Here is a 20,441-nt window from a genome sequence, read left to right as displayed (position 1 = left end):
AAAAAAGGGAAGAAAGATACCAGAGGGACAGTCAAACTCATAAATCAAAAATAAACTGACAACACCATGGCTAAAAATGAAAAAAGACAAACAGACAAACAATAGTACAAATGACACAAAACGAAAGAATAAGCAACATGAACCCCACAAAAAACTAGGGGTTATCTCAGGTGCTCCGGAAGGGTAAGCAGATCCTGCTCCACATGTGGCACCTGTTGTGTTGCTTATGTGATAACAAATCCGGTAAATAGTCTAATTTGGTAGGTCACATTCATGAAAGGGAAGGGGATTGTAGTTACGACGTAAGGACCATATCTGATATCATTTGTGAAACGATTATTCCATAACAGTCAACCAACTCGTGATGGCGTCCGTAAAATTTACAAAGGGATGATTTCAACTTAACCATTATTTAACTTGTATGTAAGAGATGGATCTATCTGACATTGTACCACAAGGTTACAAGTCACAAAAGGAAGGCAGGGATTGAGTATAAGGGTTATTGCCTCATTCATGCAGGAATTAGGGGCCAAAAAATGGCCAAAAACGAGCATATATCTAGTTTCCAGATAATAAATTGTGTTTCAGTGTATGGATCTCTCTGAAATTGTACTTCAAGGTTCCATACTACAAAGGAAACTTTAGGAAAGGCAGGGATCGAGTTTATGGGTAATTGCTCCAAGGGGGGGTTCCAATTTTTTATAGGTGTTCAAATTTTTTTTTCAAAATTTTTATAAAGTTTCAGGAAAAATCTTTAATTGCACAGTATATATATTGTGCAACAAATTTGTAAGATCTTGACATTTGTTTTGTGTCAGAAACCTATATTATGTCAAAAATTTGATAACAATCCAAATTCAGACAGTCATGACAGTATCAAGCTTGAATATTGTGTCCAAATTTGGCCCAACTGTTCAGGGTTCAACCTCTGCTCTCGTATCAGGCTGCACTCAGCAAAGCATTTTATTCATTTATGATTAAAGAAGTTCATAGATATAGATTTTCATTTTTGTAAGAAACATTATCATGGGATTTAGATTATGAACATGAATGCCTTTACTCTAATATAGCTAGTCTTTCAGGGATCTCCATGGCCTGTTTAACGATGGCGCCCCGCCATCGTTCAAATGTCTTGCGCCATTGTCAAATTACCTGCGCCATTGTTCACATGTCTTGCGCCATCGTCAAGTGACCTGCGCCATCGTTCAAAACTGTTATCGTTTTAATAGCCCGACGCCATTTTTTTAGCAATTATAATCAAATGCTTGTAATTGCATATAACCCTCAGGCTTTTTTTATATTATAATCCAATACAGTTCTAACACCTGAGGGATATCCGGATTAAGATCGCTAATCACTTGTACCTGAGCTTGTACAGGTAGATCAACAAACCAGACAGGAGAATACAATCTGAAGATAAACGATTCATTTGTCGAATTGTTCAACTAAGTTTCCGCAAATTCTATGATAATTTAGATTGAATAAATAAATTAATAATCTTCGTTACAGTTTAAAAAGTCGAACACATGCTTTTATTTTGACTTACGCAATCGACACCCCCTTTTTTGAGAAGTACAAAATAAGACAGTTATTATTTCATCGCAAATAACTCGAGTACTGCTGTATTGGAACGATAATATAAAATAACTATAAAAGTTAAAAAATAAAAACTTTTATTTCCTGTAAAGAAATGTCGTATCGTAATTCAGATATTCATTTCGTAGTTTACAATCAAATTGATACATCCGCATTTCCGGTTTCTATTCAGACTCGAAAGATGCATGTTGCATAGCATCAATTTGCTGGATAACATGGATAAAATCATTAAAAACCTTTTCTTTTGTCAACGTTTGCTTTACAAATCTCTTTAACATTTTACATAACCCGTACGAATCGTTTTGTTGTTGCTACAAATCAGCCATACCGGTAATGCGGTAATGGGTTCATGACTTCTAAATTAAGTGTCCGTGAAAAATAAACTCTACATGATTTTTAACCCCCATAACAATTACCAAAATAGCAAGAAAACTACATGTGGACCTTCATGACATGCAGCTTTTGGTCATTCTCGACTAAAGTTGAGGGGCATGAAGGCTTGGCCTTTGAAGTTATACTTCTATTTACAATGAAAATTCAAATAAATATAATTTAAATAAGTAATGAGTTAGCATGTTCACCAATCCTTATGTGGAGGGATGGTATACTTTCGATCACGCTTCACTGTACGGCGTACGCACGGTTTGTGATGGTGAAATTTCCTCCATGGTTCAATTTTCATCCATGGAGATCCCTGTCTTTATACCTGTATAGTGTGGTCATCATCATATGTTACCTTGATAATGATCCTTGCAAAGACAAAAAATAGGAGTATAGATTAGTTTTCTGGCAAAAAGCTGTTTATTCCAGAAAATTAGTTAAGAGAAAAGATTAGGCTTTTTCAATTCACCTACATTTATTTTGATGATTTGAAGTGTATTAACATGATTAGCGTACATGATGTAAAATAATCATTAATGTAAAAATTTTATATATTTTAGCTCATGGATCTGATGCTATTCGATGTATTTATTTACCAGAAAGCAATAGAGTTGTGTTCTGCGATGAATCATGTATTGGAGTGCGGAGTGATTTGAAGGGGATGCTGTTACTGGATACAGCTCTGCAAGCTCCAGTAAAGAAAAATGAGGAAAAAGTGAAAGTAGAAATCCCTCTGGCTGAGGTTAGTTAATACATTTCAAATACAGTAGTCTAAATTTTAGTATTTCCTGTTGGACTTGACATTACACAAGGAGTATATAATGTACCTTAAAAGTTTTTCAATGGTTCAAGGGTTCATCTTTTTCTGAAATCATAAATAAAATTTAAAATCTGCTGTAAATCTTGTTTTGTGATTTTTCAATCAACCATGAAAATAAAAACAAAAATAACCAACAGATGTGAAACTTGACATTAAATCAGGGTCACCATATCAGGCCAAGTCAGCAACAATATTGCCTTTGAAATTTTGACTTCTTTCTATAGAAGCTTCAAGGAGAAGTTAATGTCACCCTCAATTTTTAGTAAAATTCCCAAATGTCTCCTAGTGATTGTGGAAAAAATCATGATCCAAATGTAATGTATTTATGAAATGAACATGGTATTCTCAACTTCAGTCTTGAAATGTCCAATCTTTTCCTCATAAACTAAAAAAGACAGACAGGCAGTCCTATAATTAAAAAAATACAAGAGAAAAACATTATTTTCAACATTAGTTAAGTTCCACCTTGTTTGTTATTGAAATTGTAGATGGTGCCTTTATTTCCTTTCAAATCTCTAAAAATTAACTTAAATATGTAATCCATACAAATGTAACATATTAGTTTATAACAAAGACAGCATCCTTATGATATTTTACCAAGTTGTCAAAAACATAAACAGAATACAAAGTTCAGTACATCTGCAATATTAAAATTTGGAGGCCTTTGATACATACAAGAACAAAATCTATAAGAACTAGCATTACTGCTTATCTGCATCTTATTATACTTACAAATTTATTTCAGGCTACACATTTGCTGAAGTCTTTAACAAGTGCAGAACTTCCAGGTGTAGACAATGTTGATGAGGTAGTGAAAGAATTAGAAAAGGGCATTGAGCTTACACAGGAGACAACCAAGGGCAGTTTAAAGATCTCAAAGGTAATGTATTCAGCAGGTCTTACCAAATGACAATCACTCAGTTGTTCCAAAATCTTTTAAAAGTTGTCAATAATTCAATAGATTTTGTGTCTGAAACCAAAACGATATTCAAACTTGACAATGAACAACATAAAAAAGTTGCATCAAGATTTGGATCCAGAACTCAAAGATGTGACTAGGAAGAAATAGTTTATCAAGGCAAAAGGTGCTGGAATAATAAAAGCTGACATGTAGCTGTCACTTTGTTTGGTGATTTAAGCTTTTATATTTGGAGGTTGTTTGATCCTGAATTTATTTTTATGTTTATTTAGGAAGAAGGGGTGGTATGATTGCCAATGAGACAACATTAATATAATGAAATATGTAGACAGCTCTCTCACAGGCAAAATACCCTAACTTTAAAAATATATGGTCATACACTACAGGCACAGGGACACATTCTACTGCATCCAGTTTGTATTTGACTCTCATATTCAAAATTGGTGAAAAATGTGCCTTTGGACTTTTGACTTCTTGGCTCTTATTCAAATCTTATTACTGAGTTCATGTGACATTTTTTTCTTACCAATGCATTTTTTTCAAGAAGTTGCTTTTTCTGATTCTAAATAAACCAGACAAAGTTAAAACAAGAAAGTCATCATATATGATGTTTTAAGGAATAATTTTACCTCAACAAAATTTATTATTTATTTTAGTGGGCAACTGTTTGTGTAGAAATCCAGCATTGCATTTTGAAGAATGTATGTTCCAGTTTAGTGACAGAAATGAAGAAATTAAGTCTGTTCAACCCAGGATTGTCTGCCGCATCTGCTGTTAGTGATCGGTTATCTTACCTATTGAACAACCATATGTCTGATAGCAGTAGTTCTACAGTGGAAAGGTTGCTGATGTACAGTGAGGCAGCCAGACAGGACACCTTCAGGAAATGGCCTCATATGAATTACAAGTAAGACTAATATCATAATTAATTTTTGTTGTTACATTTCTTGATTTGGAACAAAGGTGTAACTTCTGTAGGTGTTTCAAATAGCATGTGTATTTCATGATCTAATGTTATTTTGAAAGAAAAATGTTCAGCACTGGAAATGAAAAAAAAAAAGGAGAAACTATAATTATTCATCTGTTATTGGTTGAGAACTTACAAAATAAGTTCCAGTAACTTGTTATTGGATTTTTATTCTGAAAGTAAATAATATTGTTTTTTAATTACAGGTGGGCACTTCCAGATCCTATGGCTCAAGCAGGATTTTACCATCAGCCTAATTCTATAGGAGATGACAGAGCTATGTGTTTTACTTGTAATGTGTGTCTTGTATGCTGGGAACCAACTGATGAACCATGGTATGATCAAATCAAATAAACTAGTGTGATTGAAATCGAAAATTGTTTGTGTGCATGAATGGCTGCAAAATATCACTTGCAATTTATTACAAAATCAATGACCAACATAAAAACGCTTAAAATTTACATAAATTGTACAAACAGCAGTATCAACATAACAAGCCTTGTAATTCATGTGAAACAATAACTTTGAAATTGGTTAAATATTTCTGTTTGTACAGTTTCAGGAGTAATTAGGTTAGAACGATGACATGTTTACTTGTAGTTTGAATGCATTGTTTCAGTGTAGACAGCGTTAGGATTTAAGATAATGTGAACATTAACTAGTTTTATTTAGATCAAGTCAAATTTAGATGGGTTCAAAAGATACTAGTGTGAACAGGGTCTAAGAACTCGATTAACAAATGTAATTTAACAATTAACTCTGATCAGACATGACTAAAACAACTTACTTCTGTGTTTTAAAAGGTAAATGTTTGTAGTCTAAAATATTTATTTCATATTGTTAGGTCTGAACATGAGAGACATTCTCCAGCATGTCCCTTTGTAAAGGGGGAATATACACACAATGTTCCATTGAGTGGTAAGTAATTGACAGATTCAATAGTTACAACAAAAGAATTAATTATAGTAAAACATGAAATAAATTAGTTCAGAAATTCAGCTTCCATTATGCGATAAGAAGTTGACAGATTCATCAACACATTAACAACACAAGTAGACAAAAAATTGTATCTTGGAAATTGCTGTTCACATGTATTTAAAATCTATATAAACAGCTTTAATATTGAAAGGTCAATTGTTCTCAGCAATATCGTTAAAATATTTCATATATCAATAGGGCTACACACTGTCATATGTAGCTATTTTCAAGATTATTTATTGTTATATTTGTCAAGACAAGTTATTGATAATTATTTGAACATGTTGAATGCTAGTTCCTTATTCTTTATTTCTATATGAACTTTAATGTTTACATTTCATTTTTCAGTCACTTATGCTTCCCAGCCTGCAAAAAGACATGGAGACAAGAAGGACAAGGTAAAACAAAAAATCTGTTTGTTTATATGCAGTTAAAAAAAATCAAATTTTAAAAACATAAATTTTAATTGTGCATAAATCCAAAAATTGACATTAAAATGTTCTCTTCCTGTAAATGAATAAGATTGATAATATATGGTGTGAGATGTTATCCATTGTCTTAAAGCAAAGACATTTAGAAAGAAAGGAAACCATTTGTCAGTGTTTAATTGGGTTGGTGGTTCATAACATCACAGTTATCAACTGTTGTTATTTAATGCTTTTTAATATTTTATCTTGAAGAAGAATTTGTTCTAAAATGATAATTTAAGACATTGTTTTACTCAGTACAGACAAAACTCTATTTTAATTGCTTGACAGAGATGCAGGAAGTAATATATATTGTTGGTTTATACAAAAAAGTTATGCAAACATTCCTTGTGATCCCACACATAAATGTGCTGCTGTCTTGGGCAGATTGTGTGTTACTGGTGTAGATATTTACCACTTATACTTTTAATTGTGTGTTTCAGATTGAGTGCATCAGTAGTACAACATCTGATGATTTTGTGGCAACATCAACACTGAATGGAAATATAGTTGTTTGGAATTGTCGGCACGTAATGAAGGTAACAAGACACTGAAAAGAACATTTTCGGCTAACCTATCTCATGTTGTAGACCAGTTGAACTATAAATGTATTTAAGCACCTTTTAATAAATGTTGCCTGTTGAAAACTTATTAAAAATGTTCTTTATAGAAATCATTTGACCATTGTTGACCAAAAAGGTAACATATCATCTGTTTTGGGTGTCCTTCATAAATTTATCCACAAACCCCTTCTGATCATCAATATGACAGTTGTAAAAATTTAGAAGACTAGAGAAGTGTACAGGATTGTATAAATTATTGTAATTCAGCAATAAATAATTTACTAGAAAGAGGGGTGGGGGAAACACTAATTAAAGGCTTATTATTATTTAGTTCACAGTTACACTGGTCAAAGCTGAAATGTATCGATGTTGACCACTTTATTTTCCCTTTAAGACAATGCAAAAACTCTGATATTTTTCATTTCTAAAATAGTATGGTTTAAACATAATAAAATTTATATATAATAATAATGTTTGATAAAAATTTATAATAGTTAAATACAACAGAATTGAATGTGTATAATTCAAAGTTCAGTATACATTTTCTGTTTTCAATTTTGAATAATTTTTATATAAATAATATCCATGTTATAGGGAGTTTCTTTCTTTAATAATTAAGACAAAAATTTATATTGAATTTTCTTGTTTTTTGCAGAGACATTGTCAGTTTAATATTGACCCAACAGAGATTTATACCACCATTGCTATGAGAACTGGTACACAGATAGAAACAGAAACAAGTATCAGCTCACCAGAAGGTGCTGAAGGGTAAGATTTCTAAATTTCTGTATTTCAATCTTTTTTCCTTTGATACCTGTGATATAAAACATAGGCATTACTTTTCTTGCAACAGGATCCACAGCACCTACTGTTAGCATTTCTGATCAGGTCCTGCTCAGAATTTATACTTGTTTCATCTATTATAAATAGCTGAATTTATTAATCATAAAAAAAATAATAGCTGAATTATAAACAATTTGCCGTTTTAGAATCAAATGCATTCTGGGTAATATTTTCAAAAGCATACACCAAAATGTTGTGATTGGTTGAAAACGTTCTAATCAATGGAAATTGAGCCAATTTGGTGTACGAACAATGAGATTACCCATAGTCCTTTAGATTCTGAAAAGGCGAATTGACAAAACAACAGACAAAAGGAATCACCACCAACATTTTAGTTCTGTTAGGAAGAATCTATGTAGACAAATATATAATACAGGTCTAAATTGAAAAACAATGTATATATTGATGTTAATGTAAACAAGTCTAATTGAAAACTACGTTCAAACCTATGATTGCGTTGGATAAAAACCGCAATTTTTATACGTGTGTATGTAAAACAAATTTTCGTTGTAGAAGGGTCTAAAAACAGCACAAAGAACATTTTCTAAAAGACCAAAAAAGTGAAAAAGTATTTTTAAACAAAACGCATTTGACTATATATATAGCTAACAGGTCGAACAACTGATGTTCTTTAACCCTGCTGACTGCCATTGGCGATTGCCAAATAAAATTGATCACAAGATGTAACAAAATGGATATATATATTTTAGTGTACATGAAGATGAAACAGATGCTATGTTAGGTGAATACAATGGTAATGGAGAAACAACAGAAATGTATGAAATACCAATACATAATGGGGAAAAACCAGGTTTGTTAAATGAAAATAGGAAGTAGTTCTTCAATAGTATTTATAAGTTATAAGTTTGAAATATTTTGGGAAGCCATTTGACAGGACTACGGTGAGAGAATTTTGTGATATTAATAATACTAAGATGCCCGGTCGTAGCAGTAGCATCACGCTATTCAATAGGACTAAGGTGATAGCATTTTGCGATATTAATAATACTAAGATGGCCCCGCCGTAGCAGCAGCAGTACTAAATGTTACCCTTGTCTGTCTGTCTGTCTGTCTTGAAATTGGTTGAAATCACTTTTACCATTCAAGTTATGCCCCTTTATAAATATAAAAATTGCTCAACATTTCATTTCCGTTTAACTTCAGTTTGACTCAGTCAGTTGTTTTATAACTTAAACACAATGCTTATTACAACAAAACACAGATAAAATTTGACATTGTTTATTTTGAATGTTACACTAATAAAATTGTTCATAAAAAACAATGCTTTTGAAGATTGATAAAAAAAACAGTTGAGATGTATAAATGAAAAAAGTACTGGCTGCCAACTGATTATCTTGGTTGCGTGTGTAAAATCATATAATTTAACAAATATACTTTTATGACCAACTGTCAAGTATGTTGATCATTTTATTTTAATTTTAGTAGAACCAACCAAGACACAGTCAAGACCATGTGAGGACATAAGGGTTAAGTCAGTATGTGTGTTAAGAAAACCATTTGATGAAAAAGCATTGATTGAAAAGAGCAATGCATCAAAATCAAACAAAAAATGGAGGAGTCCACAACCAACATTACTCTGTGGAGCCTCCCTGCGGTGTCAGAAATTAACTCCTTTATCTAACAATGAAGGTATTAATGAGTCATTAGACTCCAAAACAGAAGAAGTTCAGATTATGAACCAAGTGAATGAAGTTGTGAGTTGTAATTCTAGTTCAAGAATTATTGAAGAAGATGAGAACAGTAGTTGTGAGGATGAATTGGTCAATACAGCGTCTTTCATACCACACTTACTTATGCTAGCCGTGAAGGAAACGAAAAGGAAGTCAATCAAGTCTAAAGATAAGAGAATTATACACCGTGTCAGTAGTATGACAAACAATAATGTGCCTAGTTTAGGTTCTCTAACCATGAGCCAGGACTTCTCATTATTAGAGCCAATGTTTGAAACTGATCCTGACGTTCAGATTGTTGGGGTCACTCCTGGTCCCTCTATCAGCTCTCCAAATGAAGATCAAATTATAGGATCTAGTTTTGAAACTTCAAGGAATGATGTGAAAATCACCCGAAGTCATAGTGAAAGTGCAATTGGTAACAGTTCATCTGGTAAGGTTTCTAGTAAAGTGAAGGCAGGAACTATACTGCAGTACATAGAACTACCAAAAGAGTATCAGAGAAGTGATCTAGAAGTGGGATCTATAGTCCCAACTCTTGATAGACAACATGTCATAGTCATGGTCATTCCAAAATCCAAATCTGTGATATCAGACTGTGTTTCTTGTAATGGTAGAACTGAATCTACATTGGACCTTTTCTCTGCGGGGGGTTGCATGTTATTGTATAGATATAAGTTTGGTGATGAGTATGCTGTGCTGGAGGAAAGCCCAGTATTTGTTAAATCTATAGACAGTTTAGACAATGCTGTAACAAATGTATTAGTTTTACCGTCAGATGTTTGTGAATCTTCAGAAGAGGAAGATGAGGGAGGTATACATGTGCCAAATTCTCAACTTTATTCTAAGTCATGTGATGTTCAAGGACTTATTGTGGTAACTCTAGCCAGTGGAAAGTTTTGGTTAATGAATGTCTGTGATTTTGTTGTGCTTGCAGAAGTTTTACCACCTGAAAATGATAAATTTATCTCATCAACATACTGCTCAGGTAAGTCGCAATGTCTTATTTTGATAATCTTATAAGAACAAAACTATCATGAAAACACAGCAATACGAAGATATATGATTAATTGCATTCCTAAGTAAAAGTCGTCATAACTTCTCAACTTTCTCAACTTAAAAAAACCATTGCTGTCAAATAGCTTATGAACAATTATCACAAAGAAAGATCAAAGGAAGTTTTAAAAATAATAACAATAAGAAATTTAACTGAACAAAATTCCATCAGTATCTTTATAAATTATGTATGTCACTACAGATAATGAAATAATTCTTATCACATTTTACTACACTCGCACAATATTTTTAATACCACACATGATCTTATATTTTAACTGAGGCTTGCAAAGTCTAAATTATTTTTTAACAAAAACAAAGATAGAACAACAGAATTCATACACAATTGTACCAATGGTAAGATTTGAATTATCTGTCATTAGTATTTCAAACATTCATTGTGTTTATAAGTATTGAGGTTTTGAGTTTTCTCACAAGGGAATGTCAGTTGGTCATCAAAAGAAATCAATTGTTGGTTTTTTTCAAATATGCGTATTTGCATTTAGCTTTTAAAGATCTTCTTTTCAAATACATACAATGAAACTATACAAGAATAACAACAACCATCAGAAGAAAACTTTGTTGCAAAAACCATCTGAAAATCATACTGTAAAGTTGATTGTGATATGCATGGTTTTCACAAATTCATTTAAAAAAAAATTACATTCTGTCATTGTATTTAATTTTGCCTTTATTGTTTAAATATTAGAAACTGAATTATTGAATTTGTAAATCTTTTTTTTTAAAGGTATAGAGAGATTATGTTTAAGTTCAGAGAATGGTAAATTACATTTCTACCAGTTATGTGAACAGAGTCCTGTACAGATAGAACTGACAGCAGACTCCCCAGATGGTGTTTGTAATGGGGACATCTTCCATGAATCTGAGGTCAACCACATCAAATCAGATACTGATGTCACAGACAAAGTAGACAAGAAAACTTCTGGTAATTGAAATTAGAATTTGTTAGGCCAAATCTTTGTACTCATCACTTAGCCTGGAGTGAGATCGAGCTGATAATGTTGATTTGTAACTAACAAGAGATCTTGACTTCTTGTTGACTAACAAAAACTATGTTTCCTAGTGTAAAGATGACAAACACATGTTTATTCTGATAAGAAATTTATTTATGCAGCTTCTGCTTGAAGGAATAAAAAAGGGATTTTGATTGTCTCAATTATCTCAAACTTTGATCTGCAATTATATATCAATGCATCAACAATGTCTTGTCACTTTCTTCTTTAATATTTTTGCTATGCTTCCAGATATTGAGCCAAATTTGAGTTTTGTAGTTAGAATAATAGTTTGTAGTAACCTCTTGTTTGGTGTTGGTTGACCTGACTTAACTCTTATTTTGTTTACTTTCAGATTCTGTATGAAATAGAGTAAGATTGATTAAAACATAATTTTGTTATGTTCAAATATTTATGATATCTCTTTGTTTTAGTGTCAGACATATTAGCAAGACAGCCACTGAGTGTAGAAAATTTAATGATACTGCACAATTTGATACAGTTTGAAAACTTGATGCCACGTTTTACTGCTACAGTTCCACCTTGTTGGTCAGAAATACAACAAGAACAACAACAGAGAAGACACCCACAACATTTACAACAACAAGGAGAGGCAACTCAGCATACCAGAACATGGAAATTACAACCAGACAGGTACTTTATTAAGTGTGAAGACCATTGATTTAGGCATATCTTTCAAACTCCGTAGTAATTTATGGCTTCATCCTTGAAAATATATATGTATAAAAAGAGATAGCACAAATTTATTTAATATTTGTTTACTCATATCATCTTTACATTCTTAAAGAAGATCATATCAAAATACTAGTTATTAGTAATGTTAATGATAAATTGTTGTATGAGGTGTCAAACACCATAGAATAGATTTAGTTGGGAATAAGAATACCATATCATTTACAAGAAGAAAATATTGAAGATCTTTGGACAAAAATGATTTATTTCTTATCTTACTAAAACATTTAAACTGAACATAACCTTGAAAATGACAAATAAAATACAAGTTTATTATTTTTGTAAAAATTTGTAACAAAAAGACTAGGTTCTGCCTTTTAGCTATATGTTATATATGTTTTTGATGTACTTTTCATTTTCAGTAGTACCTGGGAAGAACATATGTTTGAAGTGGTTTTGACAAGGCCCTGTTGTGTAGGACATGTGGACGTTAAATTTTCCCTTCATCCCATGTGTACGACATGTCCAGACATACAAATTACACTACTGAAACAAAATATCACCAGCATAGGTCAGCGTCAGACTGGCTCTAATGATGTGGATAGAGTTGTGGACTTTAATCTGTCTCCTGGAAGTGCTAACAGTAGTACAACCAGTTTGACTATGCCGGTGAAAGGAGAAAGTAGTGAAAATCATGTTCTAGATCCCAGTTTTCTTGAGAGCCACAATGCAGAGGTGCTTTGTGGTCCAGTTAATATCAGTAATTGTTTAGATTTATCTGGGAACAGTGGCTTGATAACTCTAACTAGTCCACAGTTACTTAACAGCAAACCAAAGGCATTCCTCATACATATGAAGGGGTTTCCATCCAAAGCTGATGAATGTAGTGATCAACCAAAGGTAGGCAAAGTAATTGGAAAAATGTAGTATGAAAAATCTTTTTCCTGAGGTATTAAAGCAGGAAACACAGTAATCCAAATAATTGTGATGTCATGGAAACTATTTAAAAAAAGATTCTTACTATAAACAACTTCTTATCACAGATACTTAATTACTTGTTTAGACGTTTCTAACTGATTTTGCGGCAGTAAATTCTTTTCATGATTATCTTATCTTTTTATACGCCCGTCGTCTTTTAGACGGGACGTATTATGGTATACCGTTGTCCGTCCGTCCGTCTGTCCATCCATCCGTCTGTCCATCCATCCGTCTGTCCGTCCGTCGTCCACACTTCGGACAATAACTCAAAAACACTTTCACCAATTTCCATGAAACTTAAGTGAATTGTTTGTATCCATTGACGTAAGCTCCCTTTCGTTTTTTTTTTAATTTCAGATTTTAAGTTTTGGATTTATGGGGCTTTAATCATAAAAAAGGGGGGATTTTCAACACTTCGGACAATAACTCAAAAAGGCTTTCACCAATGTCCATGAAACTTTGGTGAATTGTTTATATCTATTGATGTAAGCTCCCTTTCAATTTTTATAAATTTCAGATTTTAAGTTTTGGATTTATGGGGCTTTATTCATAAAAAAAAGGGGGATTTTCAACACTTCGGACAATAACTCAAAAAGGCTTTCACCAATGTCCATGAAACTTTGGTGAATTGTTTATATCTATTGATGTAAGCTCCCTTTCAATTTTTATAAATTTCAGATTTTACATTTCCGTGTTATGAATTTTTATGCTTAAAAAAGGGGGGATTTTCCAATTTTGGGACAATAACTAACACTTTCACAAAATTTTATGCAACTTTGATAAATTGTTTATATCTATTGTCATAAGCTCCCTTTCCATTTTTATAAATTTTAGATTTTACGTTTTCTTAAGTAATGAATTTTTATGCCCCATTTATGGGCATTATGTTTTCTGGTCTGTGCGTCCGTTCGTCCGTCTGTTCGTTCGTCCGTTCGTTCGTCCGTTCGACCGTCTGTCCCGCTTCAGGTTAAAGTTTTTGGTCGAGGTAGTTTTTGATGAAGTTGGAGTCCAATCAACTTGAAACTTAGTACACATGTTCCTTATGATATGATCTTTCTAATTTAAATGCCAAATTAGAGTTTTGACCCCAATTTTACGGTTCACTGATAGAAAATGATAGTGCAAATTTCAGGTTAAAGTTTTTGGCTTCAGGTTAAAGTTTTTGGTCAAGGTAGTTTTTGATGAAGTGGAAGTCCAATCAACTTGAAACTTAGTATACATGTGCCCTATGATATGATCTTTCTAATTTAAATGCCAAATTAGAGTTTTGACCCCAATTTTACGGTTCACTGAACATAGAAAATGATAGTGCAAATTTCAGGTTAAAGTTTTTGGTCAAGGTAGTTTTTGATGAAGTTGAAGTCCAATCAACTTGAAACTTAGTATACATGTTCCCTTTGATAAGATCATTCTAATTTTAATGCCAAATTAGAGAATTTATTCCAATTTCACAGTCCTTTAAACATAGAAAATGATAGTGTGAGTGGGGCATCCGTGTACTGTGGACACATTCTTGTTATACTTAAAAAAGGGGGATTTTATGAAACTTTGGTGAATATATTAATGTAACATCCTTTTGATTTGTATATATATTTCTAGTTGATCATATAAATTCATTTAAAGCATAAAAGACAAGTTAAAAGAGCAACGGGCGTATCATGCGCTAAAGCGCAGCCCTTTATTTATTTATTTATTCAAGGAAAAATCAATGTTAAACATATTCTTGACCATTTATAATCACAAGAGTCACGAAACATTGCTTTGTTCACAATATCCCTTAATACCCATCTGTAATACACCTAAGGTAAAATCTAGAGCAAATATTATTCTATTAAATCATTGTTTTAAGTTAGTTCTGCTAACCATTCTGTAATAATTAACATTGCAGGAAGCTAAAAAGAAATCTGGTTCTCAGCTATCAGCACATAAACTGAAGATAATGAAGAAGGCATTTGACAATGACTTGTTTGTGCCCCCATCCTCTGTCAAAGATCAGCAGAGCTCTTCATTACCTAGACCAAAGTATCCTGAGAACCTAAAGGGCTGTGACTGGTTATCAGAGTTATCTGTAACCATCAGGAAAACCAAGAAAACACAATTATCTAAAGAAAGGTTTGTCAAATTTTATTTTGTCTGCATTGTGTATATTATTATCCTGTCAATATGTATCGTGATTATTTATTTAAAAAAAAGTGATCAACTTATGCCTAGTAAACCAAATGGTTTTGCCAGACATTGGTAAACTTTCGAAATGCTGTTTATCTGGTAAAAGCCTTGAGAGATTTAGGCTCGTTTATCCTTAGTAATTCCCTAATCTGAGCATATATTTAGTTTTAAACATATTTATTTATAGTGGATTGGGAAACAAGTTTTGCAACTTATATTAATCCCTTTCCACTTTGCGGGTGCGAGTGCTGCCTTGTAGCGGCATTAGCCTGCTTTTTTTCTATATCTACAAGGGTGTCTTTAACGTGCAAAAGATATGGATCTCTCTTTGTCATTTATGTAAAACGCCATTGAATACATATTGTATATATGTAGAAATAGGCGTTTAATTAAGTTTTCATGTTTCATTTTTCTCTTCACATTGGTAAGCCAATTATTGTCCCCTTCCAACGGATTATCATCGTTTCCCCAAGACCATACTCGCAAATGGTGTCAAGGGAGAGCCGAAAATTCAGTCCCTGAAATTTTCATCCTGGAACGGGAATCAAACCAGGAACCTTTGTGTTAGTAGTCCTATGCACTAACCTCTACACCACGGCTCTTTATATTTAGCCAAAATAAGATTGATAAATTATGGTTGGATTGATTTTTAAAAAACCCACAAAGGTTAAACTGGTTTTGATTATGGACCAGGTACCATAACAATTATGAATAAATTACTATTCAGTTTAGAATATGGTTAGTAGAAGTGAGTTGTATACCTTAAAGGAAGAGACAACAACAGAAAAGAAATGTAAGAAAGCTGAAATTTTTCAATAATATCATTGTATAAAGGACTTTTTATACAAAATGGAGCTTGATTTTTTTTTTTTAGAAAATTTAACATTGTTAAATACTACACACTACACATATTTATGCTATGGTTAATTTTGTTGCATGTTTGTTTATTTAAAGAATACAGAGGATTTCTATGTTAGAAAATTGTAAATTCCATGACAAATTATTAGACGGTATGAGTGTGATGGAGAAGTTCAATGGAGTCAGTTCGGACCACTGGCAGAATATGATACTGGATATATTACTATGGATTATTGCTGTACAACTGAATGATCCAGAAAAGAGGTAAGATCAGTCATATCTTTAGCCACATATATAAAATGTAGATTCCAACAAGTATCATATATTATGTTCTGCTAAAAGATTTTGAAAGCATTTTGAAAATATAGTAGCAGGTGAATTTTCTGCTTTACCATCAAAGATATGTTTGATATTGTTTGAAGGCAAGAAAAAGTACTCATGCTGTTTCCATAGTCAGCACCATATTTTTAAAGGAATTGTTAATGTTTGTGAATTTTAGGTGTACAGTATTTAAAACAGTAGTCATATACACATTCATCAGTTATTTAATAAAGTGTTTTGGAAATGTCTATAAGAATTTAATTGTCTTTAACAATCATATATTTAATTTTTCAGCAATATAAACAAGTCATTGTCATTGACAATACAAAAAAGATTAACAGAACTAGTGAAGTCATGTTTTATACAGGGTTCCAGAACAACAGCTCATAAATGTTCTAAATTGGCAGCACTTTGTATGGAGTAAGTTCTTATTGACAAATTTTAAAAGTCTCAACAGATTTTACGCAAAATGATAAACAAAATAAGTATACGTGTATCTAATTTTTTGATTTGGAACATATTGATTGAAAACTTCAAAATCATTTTAAATTTTGTCTTACCTCAAGGAAGAAGTGGTGGTGAGACTTACGCTTAATGTATCCTGTGGAGGTGGCCTTTAAAATTTGTAATTTTATTTTAAGGGTTACCTTTAATAGTCAATGATGTTTGGTATGCACTGCATACTCTGCAGTTGTATCACCATCAGCAAATCTCATATCTGCCTATATTGACTGAAAGTTTTCCTTATAAAAAATATGTGGTATGATTGCCAATGAGACAACTCTCCATAAGAAACCAAATAACACAGAGTATTTTGCTTAGTTTATTTGGTACATTTTGTGAATTAGGTCACTGTAAGTTGAACCACTTATAAATAGTATTTGATATTCCAAGGTGATTACTGTGGATTCATTTATTTTCGTGGGTATCAATTTTCATGGATAGAGAAAAAAAGACGTTTCGTGGTATACATAAATTCGTGGATCACTGATTACAACAACAAAAAATTAGATACGTAATTTGTGGATTTCTTTTTGATTTAGGAGATCATATAACCTCCTTGGTTTTATCAATAATAAAACAAAACAAAAAAGAAGGAATTCATTGAAAGAGTTTTGAAACGTCAAAATCCTCGCCTGGTCATTCTAGGTTAGTGTTCATTGATAACTTGGATTACAATAATAGACAGAGACAACTAATTATTTGTTTGTTTTACAATTTATAAATTAGAATTCTATAAGGCATTCAAAACTTTATGATTGAAATTCCCTAATCACGATATAATAAACAGTGATATAAGTATAAGGTGTGAAAGTAAATGATCCTGTCATAAACAATATTACCTACGGGCAATATCCCCATACTTAATCCTATTGATTTTTAATCACTGGAAAACCAAACTATGACGCGGTAATTAACAACTTGCAGTTATTTTCCATGAACAGTTTTAATCAATTTTAAAAAGTAAATTATCACTGATATTCGATATCTTTATTATAGATTTAATAAAAATACTTGTATCTTCTTTCAATAAAAAGCATGTGTTATGTTTCAATGTTTATCGCTAGTCAACACTATAATAGAACTGCATAACATAACCGGAAATTAACATCCGGCTCTATTCACATTTCTCAGGATTATTCTTCGTTGAATTCTTAAATTCGTGGTTCGCTGTGACCCACGAAACCCACGAAAAATTGGTATACCATGAATAAAAATGAATCCACAGTATATGGCTCTACCTCTATCAATCATGGTTCATTTACACAGTTAAGACATTAGTCTGTGTCAACAGTTCATTTATATAAAAATAGGAACACACTAACAGACAGCATTATAATACTATATTTTATTACATGTGAAATACTTTACAGATATTGCAAACTATTTTTTTATGCCCAAACCTACGAGAGTAGAGGGGCATTATGTTTTCTGGTCTGTGGCTCAGTTCGTTCGTTCGTCCGTTTGTTCGTTCGTCCTGCTTCAGGTTAAAGCTTTTGGTCAAGGTAGTTTTTGATGAAGCTGAAGTCCAATCAACTTGAAACTTAGTACACATGTTCCCTATAGTATAATCTTTCTAATTTTAATGCCAAATTAGATATTTACCCAATTTCAAAGTCCATGGAACATGGAAAATGATAGTGCTAGTGGGGCATCCGTGTACTTTGGACACATTCTTGTTTTAGTGAGAGTGATGGCTGTTTTTTCTAAAAGAAACATTTTTGTTGTTTGGATACATTATATTTCTGTAGAATGCAGGTATTTGTTCACTTCAGCCATTTCATTTAGTTTTATATTTATTGTAGACATTGTAAATTGTCACCAGACCAGGACCTTGCTCCAGCCTTCAGTTTCAGTTTGTTACAAGCTCTGATGGAGAACTTGCAGATGATTCCTAGTGCACAGTCATCAGGAGCCATCAGATGGTTCTTTACATTGTTAAACAGAGTTAAATGTATGGACGTGGTGTCTGTGGCTGAGAGCTGTACAGATTTGTTGATGCAAATATCTAAACACAGCTTTGAGAGGACTTCATCTTTACATTCTCTACTCAAGTCTAGGTAGGTTAATGTTCTGTAGGAAAGCAAAACAGTGTTTACCTAAGGACTGAAGATATATACTGTAATTTGAGAAATTATTATTGCGAAAAATGTGATAGAGTTGTTAACGTAATAATTTAAACTCGCGTTCTGTAATATTTTATATGAATTAAACAAATTTTTATTAAATTGTAAAAATTTTAATCGCATTTAGGTCTAAAAGGACGAAATCGCAATAATATATGATGCAATAATTTCTGAATTTACAGTATTTAATTTAGTTTTCATTGAAAACAAGAGGTCATTAAGAAAGTTATTGACATTCAACCCTTTACCTTCATTGACCTTTGATGCAATTTCTTTGTTGATCACATTAAAATCATGATACTTACTCTGTTAACTGTTTTGATTTATTCTCAGTACACATAAGAATAGATTTGAAAATTGATACTGGTATGAAATGTATGAACTTTTTACCTTTTTACTTGCAGGTATGGTCTATATGGACAGCCATTTGACAGTGATTTATTTGACTCAGAACTTCCTATTTCATTGAAGCAGACGGCACCGTCGTCATCCTATGCTTCAGCTGTGAGCAGTACCATGACAGGAGTTGTTAATAACAGTAACACTAACTCTGGAGGTTCTAACATTGAAGAGATTGATTTCTATGATCTATTTTACCCTCCATCAGATAAATCCTCTAAAGTACAACTGGAATATGCTAAAAATAATGTGTTTGGTATGTTAGAAGTGGAACCATTACATTTCACTTGCCATGCTACTAGTGATGGGACTAAGATGGAAAAGATGGACCAACAAGGAATCAGTTCAATAGCTAACAACACTTCAAGTCTTGGAGGGACCATTAATTTTGGGGAATGGAACCCACCATCTTCAGCTGCAGCAGCAACAGCAGCAAACCTTTCATCCTTATCATCCAAGATGGCTGTCACAAAACAACATTTACAAGAACTAAGCAACAAGACTTATCCGATGTTTAAACATAAGATAATGCATATTAAACAGATATTGTCAGAAGTAGGGAAAAGTTTGCCAACTGCTGAGAAATATAATTCTGATCAACTTCTGCCTCCTACTCCTAAATCTACACCTCAAGTTATTACACCACCGCTTACACCTCCAAATGAATATTTCCAAGTAAGCTATAATTTTTAAGGAGATTAGTATTTTTCTATGGCTTTAAAGAATTTTACATAAAATTGATGAATTGCATAAAGAAAGAAATGAAGACAATTGAAAAAAAATCTCCTTCTTGATATAATTCTTTTATGAAGACTATGAATGGAGATGAAACAAGTTTGAGTTGCTTGTTAATTGAGTAAAACTTAAAGAAAATTTCAATGAATGTCACATTCTGTAATTTTAAATCATTTGTGTAATGTTATGTTATTCTGATCTCCTACTCCTCAATCTACTCCTGAAGTTATTTAGCTATCGCTTACACCTCCAAATAAATAATTCAGATAAGGTTATTTTCACAAATTGTATCTGTTTTGAGATTTACTATTATTGACTGCATAATTTAGGACAAGTGAAAAAAAACATCTATTTCAAAATTATTATTTTA

The 20,441-nt window shown here is 32.3% G+C and overlaps 1 protein-coding gene across 4 annotated transcripts in view; it reads left to right on the top strand.

Moving 5' to 3' along the window:
• The window catches only part of LOC139517286 (dual E2 ubiquitin-conjugating enzyme/E3 ubiquitin-protein ligase BIRC6-like), a 67,637-nt gene that overhangs the window by 2,312 nt on the left and 44,884 nt on the right, over window positions 1–20,441 (top strand). For 2 of the 4 annotated variants that reach the window (XM_071308193.1, XM_071308191.1), the window contains exons 2-19: window positions 2,538–2,719; window positions 3,543–3,677; window positions 4,373–4,623; window positions 4,890–5,018; window positions 5,528–5,601; window positions 6,010–6,059; window positions 6,572–6,667; window positions 7,347–7,459; window positions 8,245–8,345; window positions 8,978–10,213; window positions 11,030–11,227; window positions 11,729–11,948; window positions 12,410–12,887; window positions 14,854–15,077; window positions 16,086–16,253; window positions 16,605–16,730; window positions 18,617–18,871; window positions 19,342–20,011. In XM_071308193.1, the coding sequence (XP_071164294.1) occupies window positions 2,538–2,719; window positions 3,543–3,677; window positions 4,373–4,623; window positions 4,890–5,018; window positions 5,528–5,601; window positions 6,010–6,059; window positions 6,572–6,667; window positions 7,347–7,459; window positions 8,245–8,345; window positions 8,978–10,213; window positions 11,030–11,227; window positions 11,729–11,948; window positions 12,410–12,887; window positions 14,854–15,077; window positions 16,086–16,253; window positions 16,605–16,730; window positions 18,617–18,871; window positions 19,342–20,011 (4,706 nt within the window). The remainder of the gene's footprint in view (window positions 1–2,537; window positions 2,720–3,542; window positions 3,678–4,372; window positions 4,624–4,889; window positions 5,019–5,527; window positions 5,602–6,009; window positions 6,060–6,571; window positions 6,668–7,346; window positions 7,460–8,244; window positions 8,346–8,977; window positions 10,214–11,029; window positions 11,228–11,728; window positions 11,949–12,409; window positions 12,888–14,853; window positions 15,078–16,085; window positions 16,254–16,604; window positions 16,731–18,616; window positions 18,872–19,341; window positions 20,012–20,441) is intronic. The other 2 variants (XM_071308194.1, XM_071308192.1) reach the window with 1 other exon arrangement.

Source organism: Mytilus edulis, chromosome 3, assembly GCF_963676685.1.
Source record: "Mytilus edulis chromosome 3, xbMytEdul2.2, whole genome shotgun sequence".
Lineage (NCBI taxonomy): Eukaryota > Metazoa > Mollusca > Bivalvia > Mytilida > Mytilidae > Mytilus > Mytilus edulis.
Note: the sequence above shows the minus strand (reverse complement) of the source record. Positions and strands in the feature narration are given on the sequence as shown.